Below are 10,883 nucleotides of genomic sequence, written 5' to 3' on the forward strand. Positions count from 1 at the left end.
CATTCTAGTATAGCTTCCAAGTAGGCATCCACATACACACCAGCTGGTTTTACAGACTTTTCAGGAGGACTTTGTGGATGTGCCCTCTACAACTCTAATGCCCTGGTTTTTGACTGAGCTTGTGTGTTTGTCTTGTTGTGAAGAGGCTCCTCTTACAGGAAAAACTGCCAAGGGGGAATCAAACCAAGCATTGCCTGGGCCTTGCCACTGCTGCGTTGAGCTGTGTGCAGACTCAGCTCTCAGCAGCCCTCAGATCTCCTGCTTCTGTCACACTGGGGCTGTCTTGGGCAGGGAAATTGCCCTGTGAAGGAAGCTGCTGGCCGCAGGGGAAGCTGCCCTGATGGCCAGGAGGCAGGAAAGCACAGAGCTGGCTTGGGCTGGGCTGTGTCACAGAGGAACTGTCTCAGTCCTGCCCAGGAGGCGCCTCCACAAGCAGGTGCATTCAGCTGCCACAGGCTGGAGCGGCGCTCTCTGGAGGAAGAGGAGGAGGGGGAGCCAGCCTTATACTGAGGTGTTGGCAGAGGGAGAAGCCACTTTCCCCCGGGGCACGGGAGAGATGTGCTCCAGGCTATGGGATGCAAGATGGGACTGTGCAGTCTCAAGTCCCAGCAGTTCAGAGATTGGGCACTGGGGATGGATCTTGTGAACCTGCCTGTTTCTACCTCAAAAAAACCTCATTATACACACCCCCTTGGCACTTGGAAACTTTCATTCTTGGAGGGTCATCTTGGTCCTTACAGATTCTGCTCAAAGGGGGAGCATTCTTTTTGACAGATTTCTCAGATAAAAATAAAGCACCAATGTGGCAATATTATATCTGAGAACTGTTTCTTGGTAAAGAAAGGGTATGGACCCAACTAGAGTGGGATAGAAAAGAGAGCAGAGAGGGAGAAAGAGAGACAGAGGAAGATACAGAAGACAGGGACAGCATCACTGCCAGGACACAGGGGCATCCCGCCATAAAGACATAAACTTCTCATGGATTAATTTTCCTGACACCTCCATTTTCTGTTTATCACATGGTACATGTTAATGTTGCCAGCATGTCTAACAGCCCCTATAGTAATTTTTCACCCTGTGTATAACAAATATTGGGACATAAAAAAAGTCAAATTGGTTCCTTTCAGGTCCTCTTCTCTGCCAAAAGTGAGGGCATTCCCACGAGGTGAATTTACTCAGTGGGGCGAAGGGATTCCTGTCTGCCTCTTGGGTACAGTGACATGTCAGGGACTTGTGGTGGCATCTGGCATTGGGGAAAAGCTGTCATGGGATTTGTGCTGATTGTGGTCTCTTGTTTGTTGGGCACACAGGGAGGGTGAGGTGAAAGTGACCAGAAAAGCACAGATGCAGATCCTGAGTGAAACAGGAACTCTCCAGGTCATTTGAAGGGGCCACCTTGTATTTTGGCCACAAAGGGCCTAGTGTGAGTTGCAGGTTTCTTCAAAGGCTGAGAAGTGGGTTGTGCATTTGAGTGTGTAATGTACCATGTGGTATTTACTGTATTTTTTTGTTAGGAAAATTAATCCACAATGCCAGAGGTTTGTGTTCTAAAAGGAGACAGAGGAGTCCTGCAACTTTATTCAAATAAAGGGAGAGGCCATGGGACATTTTCCATGAGGTCTTTTTTTTCTCCACCTTGGCTGAGGTACTTGAGAGGTACAGACTTCCTGAATAGCCTAATACAGAACCCCTTCTAATGTGTACCCTCCCCCCACCGTTCCCCCATTTTTCTTTGTATTGCTGTTCTTTTCCTCTAAGTCCAGAAATTTAGTACAGTCTTGGATGAGCAACTGAGTCTGTGTCAATTAGTGGGATTCCTTGGAATTTATGGTTCCTTCCATTGCCTCTTTCACCTGTCAGTATCTGACTTTTATCTGCAAGCAGACCCGCAGTTTGTTTGTAAAGACACATCCCTCTCATTCCTTTCATTATGGTCCTAGATGTGTTGTGTGCTGTCATTCATGTTTATTGTAGTTTACATATTTTGGGTGTATTGCAGAGTATGTCCTGCATTATATCATGGTTCCTTGTATAGCTATTGTAGCATATGGTACAGTATTTTATTGTATTCTGCACTGTATGCATTGTGGGGTTTTTATTGTCTTGTGCTCATTATACCCTGCAAGAGCCAGTTCTTTGCCACCCCATAGGAGCCTCTTTCCCTTGTCAATCTTCATGGTGCCATTTCTCAGGAGCCCTTTAGCCTGCAGCCCCACAGGAGCCTTTCTCCCTGTCAAGCCTCAGGATCCCTTTGAGCGACATTGAGTAACTTTATGCTCAGTTATGTTTCTTACTATCCATGAGTATTTGGTGACTTTTATACTGGGATTTGTTCCACATTCTTTTGTTCTAGCTGGTGTTACGAAGGTCAGTTTTGAAGCTGCAGGAATTCCTGCCTTGTCAGTGGTTTTGAGGAACAGCTGAGGGAGCTGGGTGTGTTTGGCCTGGAGAAGATGTGGCTTAGGGATGACGTTATCAGTCTTTACAACTACCTGAAGAGGTTGTAACCAGGTGGGGGTTAGTCTTCTCCCAGGAAACAAGAAAAGAGGACATAGTCTTAAGGTGCACCAGGGAAGGTTCTGGTTGGACATTAGGAGGAATTTCCTTCAAAAAAAGGGTTAGACATTAGAATAGATGTCTGAAGGTGTTTCAGGAAAGACTGGCACTAAGTGCCCTGGTCTAGTTGATATGGTGGTGTTTGGCCAAAGGCTGGACTCAAGGACCTCAAGGTCTTTTCCAACATAATTGAGTCTGTGAGTTAAGGCTTATGCTGGCAATGTGGGTTGCAGTGCAGCCTATAGGACAGGATCCTAACAGAGTGTATGAAAGAGCAAGATCTCCATGAGTCTGAGGGACAAGTGTCTATCTTGCCTCAATTCTGCTTTTTTCTGCTCAATGGTGTGTGTTTTTCTGCACCGATGGTGCAGAATATTTAGAAAGGGGACAGCCCAAGCACCCAGCGTCTGTCACAGCCCTGCCAACACAGGGAGAGGGAGAATGCAGACACTACAAGCATTGGATAAGTGCCTGGGTACCCAGCTCTCGAAAGCTGAAGCATCTGTTGGTACTTGTTGGAGTCATAGGAATCCTGGGAATACCTGCTTGACGCCATTCCCACGGTGTTTGATGTGAGCTGATGCAGTTTGTGGTGACGCTGTGCTGCAGAGGCAGCAGCTGGATGGTGCTGTTGCCATGCGAAGGGCTCAGAGAAGAAGGATCACAGCAAAGTCTTAGCTCCTGAATGAGTCAGTCAGTCTCTAGGGAAATTTTCTGTGCTGACTACTTTGATGTATGCTGGCCTGTGATCTTGCAGGTCCTCCCCCTTTTGTAGAGGGACAATTGCTTTAATGACACAGCCTTTGTTTTCTCGGTTCCTGTTACTGATAGTAACTGCTTTTTCTTCTCCTAATGCTCTCTTAGCCATTTCAGGTCACTGTTTTAGCTTCCAGGTGCACCTGGCTTTCTGGTTTTCAGCATGAAAGAGCAGAGACTGGATTTTACTCTCAAGTTACCTCTGGAGAAGCTGCTATAGAAGGAGGTGAGGCTATGATTTTGGAGCTGTGCTGCAGGAGGACAGCTGAGCAGTGATCTGGTGTGGTAGCACCAGTTTTGCATTTGGCAGCAAAAATTGGAGCTAGCAGAACCGAGACATGCTAGTATCTGGTTGATTTCACTGCATGGTGATCTAAACACTGCCAAAGGATCTCAGGTCCCACCCACTCCTCATCCATGACACATGCCACAATTCTTGCATGATAAAGCCCTTATTGCAGCTGTTCCCCTACAGCTTCCAGCAGGCAGCTTCCAGTAGGCAGGAGTTGTGCTGGAAAGGCAGCATCTTTCTCCTCTGAGACAGATGCTGCCTTCTTCCCAGCTTGTGTTTGTCTTTCTCTGTTTACAAGCAGAGCTCCAAGTAGGTGCAGTCCATATTCAATTCCCTCTCTAAATGTTGTCCTTTAGTAAGTTGTGAGGGTACAAAAAAGGTGTTTTGTTCTTTTCTTCCCTGCACAGCTCACATAAGCCCTAGGGAATGTGAGGTCTGGTCCTCTCTCTCAGACCCTTTCCTGCCTGCTCTCCCCTGCCTGAGGGTGCCACTTGGGTCACAGCCTGTTCCCACTGCCTTCACACTTCAGGAGTTTTCACAATAGTTTTTCAGTGACTTTTGGTCCCCCTGCAAAGCCCTGGGCCTCTGCTTGCTGGATCTCAGTTTGGGATCAAATACTGTCTCTGAAGGTGCCCTGTTTTGGGCTGTTTGGAGTTGGTGCCAACACAGGCTAAGGGTAATGTGACTGCTTCATTTTTGGACCAGGGAACAGAACTGTCACCCTTCCTCGGTGGGAGTCCCCCTCTCTCTGTGGATGCAGCTCACAACAAATGCAGTTGAGGGCAAAGCATGACTTCTGCTCTGTCCAGAGGTTCAGGCAGCAACACTGCTTTGCTGCTTGGAGGACCTCAAAATGTCAAAAATATAGCAGTCCCAAAACCTTAACCCTCAGCTGGGGCTGTGGAGGATGCTGCTTTAGTACCCTAATTCACAGGAAAGAGAACAGTGGTTAGGCCAGACCACAAGAGCTCTCTTGGAGCTCTCAGGGTGATTTCCAGTGTCTTAAAGCAATTCTTTGCCCCAGATTTTGTTCAGTACTATACTTCTTGGCGGAAATTGTTTGTTTTTTAATTAACTCGGCCTAAGATAGATTTCCCTAGTGTGGAAATTGTCAGTTGAATTTGTTGCACCAAAACCATGTAGGGAAAACAGGTGGAAGGAGTATCACACATTCTAATAACAGGCAATAATGCTAGCTAATCCCTTACAACTAGGGCAGGTTTCAGAAGAAACCTTGAGATTTCAGGTGAGATTACAAGATTAAGCCTTTTGATAGTGAAATACTTCAGCTCTCCGGTCCTTTAAATTTCTGCAGGAGAAAACAAATGAAGGCAGGCTGGAAAACAAATGAATTTAGTACTTACCCCTGTTCAAAACTGACATTTTGAAGGATGATTTCAGTCCTTGTTTTGCCTAACAGCAAATGATTAAATACTCTTCAACATATATTTAAGAGCAGCTAATGATGAGAGGCTTTGAGCATTTTAATGGATTTGATCATCCTTTTGCCCTTAAATTTAATTGGTCAATTTTTCTTCAGCAGCAATGGGATCATTAACATTACTCAGTTGGTAAGAAAGTGATGGCTAAGAGAAGACAAAAAATAATTCAGAATGCTTATACTGAGGTCATGTTTTATTTGCAGGATTTGCTGCTCACTTTAAATTCACAAATAGACAAGTTATTTACCAAAACCACTTACTCCAAAAGCACAACCACATACACATTTGTCATCACAACAGAAAAGATTTTATTACCATACACAGAAGTCCATTATATCTTATGTGTAGCTGAAATGAGTATGTATTACTGTCACGTGCTTTGTCACAATTATAATTTAAGAAACATCCAAACTGGAGTTTCACTAAATCAGAATAGTAAAAGAAGCACTGCAGAAGGAAAAACAGAATTCATCTGGAGTTGCGTCATATCTGAGCAGATAATAAGCTTCGCAACTCAACCAGAAGCTGGCTCACTGAAGCCTAAGCTTGTCTTGCTCCCAGAAAGATGGATGGGTCATCTCAGGATCTCCTTGATATTTTGGTGTTGCTTATCCTTTATTGTGAAGGTGCACACAGACTTGGTAAGATGTCTGGTTGGATTTTTCCCACTACCATGCTGTAGGTTTATATGGATCCCACTGACAAGCAAGGTAAAACACATGAAACTCCATCTGAACATAAGAAAACACTTTTTCACTGAGTGAGAGCTGTTGAACACTGACACTGGTGATCCACGGAGACTGTGAGCATTCCCTGGAGTCAGTCAAAGCCTAGCTGGACACAATCCTGACTAACGTGGGCAGAGGGATGGGCTAGACAATGTGGAGATGTTATTCTCAAGTTCTACAATTTTGTGATTAATTCTGTGAGGAGCTCAGCATCTCAAGGTAGCAGAAGCTGGCCACAGGGTGCCTGGAGGTGAGGGAGTAGATCGTTTTCATATATATCTGTGGCATTTCCAAATGCATAACAGAGTTAAAACTCTCCATAAAACTAAAGACTGGAATATTGATAAAGCATTCTTAAACAAGGTGTGACAGGAAGAAACTTGAGGTTTTCACTTGACTGTGAAGCAGATTTTAGCTTTCAGAGCACGTGCCTTTCATAAGAGCATGCTGTGCATATTGTCCAATGACAATAGAAAGCTGGTGGTCTATAGACTTCAAGAAGATTCATCAGGAAAGGTAAACAGAGAGGTTAAAAAGTGACTGGAAGCAAAATGGGCTTTCTTGGCATCCTTTCTCTTCTGAGCAGAGAGAAAAGGACACCAAATAGCTTCAAGGTACAAGTCATAAGCTCAAAGGTGTTAAGAGGTTTCTCTTAAGAAACAGAGAGGCATCACTGCTAGGGTCAGCACTCAACTTTTCCACCATTGTAGTACACTCTAATGTATTCATAGATTTCTTTGTTCTTATTAAACAACTATAAAATTAGTGTCTACATCCCAAATTGACAGATGTATGAACTGAAGCACAGCATCTTTTCAAGTGTAAGGATTATCCAGCAGTCCAGTGAGAAGAATTCTGGTGGGAATGCAAAGTAGGCTGCTTTTTTGAGGGCTCTCACCAGTGAGAGGGTATTCCCACAGACAAGGAAGAAGCTTCTGACAAGGTATTATTTCCTCTTTGCCCCCTCTCCAAAAAAGCTGAGATTAGAACCTCAGAAAATTTATTGTAATTTTATGCAGTCTACTTCCTCTGTGATTGCACTTGTTCTCAGGTCCAAATCTATGCTAGATTTGCTTCCCTTATACGTTGATCTCCATCTGAGTAGCATGATCTTCTTGAAGTACTTCATAGTGTTGTTTTTCACGGTTACAAAACACATGGTGTTTATCATGCTGTTACTCATAGCGATGCACCTGACTATGTAAAAGGCAGTAAGATAATGCTTCTCTTTCACCAAAAGGGTGGGGAAGAAGTCCCGGACAATTGTGAGACCATAGAGAGGTGCCCAGCAGAGAACATAGGCAGTCAGAATGCACATTAGTACCATAACAGTTTTCCTTCTGCACTGAAGCCTCTTTCTGATTTGTTTTGTCTGAAATCCTGGGACAGTTTTAAACCAAAGCTCCTGAGAGATCCTGGCGTAACACAAGGTCATTGTAATCACAGGTGCTACAAATTCAATGCCAAAGATGAAGAGAAAGTATGATTTATAGTACATCTGCTGGTCAACTGGCCAAATTTGGCCACAGAAAAATTTCTTCTGGTTTTTAACTATAAACAACACAGTTTCAGTAGCAAAGTATGCAGATGGAATAGCTAGAAGTATGGAGATGACCCAGACCAAGGCAATGAGGACAGTTGCTGTTTGATAATTCATGCGTGGTTTCAGTGGGTGAACAATGGCCAAATACCTAGAACAGAAAAATATATTCAAAATGAAGTCTGAAAACACTGGTCAGAAGACACTTCAAAATACAAGCAAACAGAATTGGGCAGGAGGAAATTGCTGTCATTCCTGAGGGGAGAGCCTGAACATACTCATCTGTAAGGACATAATCTGTAAGAACATGTTGTGAAGTAGCAGCCTGGAGCTGAGTTACAATTTTGTATCACAACTTTTCTTTTTAAACAGGAGTAAGAGTTAGAAAAATGCAGTATTAAACATCTAGTCAGGTCCAAGGAAGAAAACACAGACATGTAGAATCAGGAAAATGTTTTCCCTAGGCAGAGAGCTACTTAAAAAGCTCTTTTTACAAAGAGGTGAAATATACATTACAGTGTTTTTCTTATTTCTGTGGTTATTCTGTGGGGTGCAAAGACCTGAAGGTGATGCTAATGTATGGTTGCAGGTGAACATGATTTTAATGAATGTGTATCTATTTTCTGCCCATGCAAACCCTTTTTGTGTGTATTCTGGAGATGACCATTGCTTAATCATCTTAAATATGCAGTATTAAGTAATATGGCAAAGCAGAAAACTTGAGTTAGATATTTGCACTGCTGTAAAGCTGCAAGGTTGTAGTATTCCTGCTAGGAGGAGATTTTTATCAGAGATCCCAGTACAACTGTATTTAACCCAAAGTATTGTTTCAAAAAGTGGAATTTCTCATTCCTTTGGAGTCTGTTACATCTGTATACATTCAATATATAGAATAGCATCCATAAGATATAGTTATTCTGAAGTAAAATGGAAAGTCAGCAGCACTTTTCATCAGCCAGTTATTGGAAGCAGATAAATTGTTCATGGCTCTTAATAGTGCAGGGTAAATGTCAGGGGACAGCAAAATGAGTCAGCCTCATTGTGGAGCAGAAGGTTAACATTTTTATATCAGGTCCTGGGGAAGTAAGTTGTGGCATAATGTATATGTATTCCTAAATGTGCATATCTGCTCAGCAGAACATTTGGCTGGATGGGATCGATCTGTCTAATAGATTCTGGAGGAAGCTTTTGTGGTGGATTTCCTGATTGTCATTACTTACCACGGCTGTTACTGTGCAGTGGTTCTGCAGTTCACAAACTGAATTCAGATGAAACTATCCTGGAAGTTGTGCTCCTACATAAAACACACCAAATGCCTATGTGGATATTAGACCCCTACCATGCACTCTTCCTCTTCAAATGTTGCATTTTTTCCAGTGTAGGTGTGGCCTTAAAAATGTGAAATTCTGTTTTTTCATGTGAATAGACATGGACGAAGAAGAAAGAGAGCCCTCCCTAAAGAAAGTCCGCAGTGGGACAGGCTTACTCACTTTACACAGCTGATTCCTTTTAAACAATCTAAACATGGGAAGACTTTTGTTAGGAGCCTGTTCTTTTTAGAGACATAAGTCAACAATCCACATGACATAACATGAAATAGGTGATTGTTAAACAATGGGGTTTCTCTCTGTTTACCAAACCAATAGCTTGCAAAAAAAAAAAAAAAAAAGAAAAAAAAAGAAAAGCCATAAAACCAAAACATGGTGTTCTTACAATAAGCTTCAGTGATTAATCTTGTTAATCAGGCTTGTTTTTAAAGATGTGTGGGAAGATATGCTATAAATCTGATTTCTTAGCAGACATAAGGGCGCCATGACCCGTTACTTCATCAGCCTGGGATGCACTGGCAGAGCTTTCAAAGGAAACCTTGTAGAAGCTGAAAAACTGATAGAAAATGGTAATGCATACATGATAGTGTTTAGAAGCTTTACCCTGAGTCCTCAACTGTTATTGAAAGCCTATTCTGTTAGATGCTTGTTAAGGATTTGTTTTGTAGGAGCTGATCATCCCCTTGTCCACACCATGGAAAACACCTCTGAACTTCTCCAGAGTCTCTTCACAGACTTCCATTCATATCAGGTACAGCTGAATCAGCCATACACAAGCTGTATCTGTACAGCCCTCAGCAGGGCTAACTATTCCTGAGCTGACTTTTGCATCAGGGACTGAAAACTGCAACACTACACTAAAGTTTGAAATGGCACATGAGAGAAATTGGGGAAAAGAAGAGGAAGGAAGAGTGGGAATCATATATGTATGTGCATAGGGTCTACAGAGATGTGTATTGTGTTTGAACATGAAAGAGGTCTTGTGATGATGGCCTTTCTGTAAAGACTTTACTGAGCCAGCCTCTGGCTTTCTGTGAGTCAGTCATGTCAGACTTAGGTCAGCACCAGACTTATGCTCAGGGTCTTGGTCTGTCAGAGTCTGTAGTGCACGAGGCTCAGAGAAGAGTCTTGAGAAAGGATACAATTCAATTAAATTGTTAAAATTCCTGGAGTAAAAGGCAGGCAGTGTCTCAGGACTGCAACACAATTAGAAAAAAATTATTCACTGAAAGAGTGGTCAGGCATCAAAATACTCTACCCATGGAATAGTTCACAAAAAATGTGGATGTGACACTTGAGGACATGGTTTAGAACTTTGGAAGCTGTGGCTACATCTTTGTGCCGCCATAGCATCCCACTTACCTGTCAACAGCTATAGCCAGGAGAGCATTGGTCGAAACATAGAGGGAGACAGTTCGTAGGTAGTTGACTGAGGCGCAGAGGACATGGCCGTGCTCCCAGGACAGCTGCTGCACCACGTAGTAGTCCATCTCAAAGGGGCAGCACACAATAGCCACGATGAAGTCTGAGATGGCCAGGTTGGCAATCAGCAGGTTGGTGAGGTTCCGCAGCTTCTTGTAGCGGGCAAGAGCAGCAATGAAGATGAAGTTGCCAATGCCACAAACCAGCATGATGCCAACCAGAGCAACCGCGATAACTATCTTGGCTGTGAAGAAGGTGCGGGTTTTGGTCATGTCATCTTCACTGTCCAGCGGCAGGTCATAATCACTGTAGGTGAAATTGAAAGGGAAAGAGAAGTTTCTCAAAGAGGTGAAATCCCCATTATGGATGTTGTAGACTGAAGCAAAATTGAGGTGGGCGGTAGCATTTAGGTTGCGTTCAGTTTGCTCCATGGCCATCTCTGTCTTCTTTTGGCATGTGCAGCTTGGCTGGCCCTCAGTGTTGTTAGCCCAGTGTGGCAGGGCACAAGAGTGGCAGGTGAGAGACCTCACCCAAAGCTTCCTTTTGAGCAGTGAGTAACCTTGTCTTTGTCCCCACAAGATTATAGGACAACAGCCTCACTTATCCCCTTCTGTGGAAACAAAAAGATGAAAATGTTTCCTGAAAGGAAATGACAGCAAAAGTACTCATCTTGAAGCAAAACAGTAGCCACCTCATTGCCCCCATTGCCCCACAGATCTATTGCTGCATGTGCACAGAAGGAAGAAATACCCTGTGAAGGGATGCTTCTGTTCTCACAAAATAAATGCTTCTAGTTGCTTCATGCACTGTTTGTTACAG

General features: G+C 43.5%; 1 protein-coding gene across 1 annotated transcript; it reads right to left on the bottom strand.

The window, feature by feature from the left end:
• Positions 1-6,381: 6,381 nt before the first annotated feature.
• PROKR1 (prokineticin receptor 1) lies at positions 6,382-10,504 on the bottom strand. The gene is made up of 2 exons (XM_058802674.1): positions 10,005-10,504; positions 6,382-7,465 (listed from the first exon to the last, which is right to left on the bottom strand). The coding sequence occupies exons 1-2, from the start codon at positions 10,499-10,501 to the stop codon at positions 6,775-6,777; spliced, it is 1,188 nt and encodes a 395-aa protein (XP_058658657.1). The 5' UTR covers positions 10,502-10,504; the 3' UTR covers positions 6,382-6,774.
• Between the last annotated feature and the right edge of the window lie 379 nt (positions 10,505-10,883).

The sequence above is a fragment of the Ammospiza caudacuta genome, chromosome 3 (assembly GCF_027887145.1).
Source record: "Ammospiza caudacuta isolate bAmmCau1 chromosome 3, bAmmCau1.pri, whole genome shotgun sequence".
Taxonomy (NCBI): Eukaryota; Metazoa; Chordata; class Aves; order Passeriformes; family Passerellidae; genus Ammospiza; species Ammospiza caudacuta.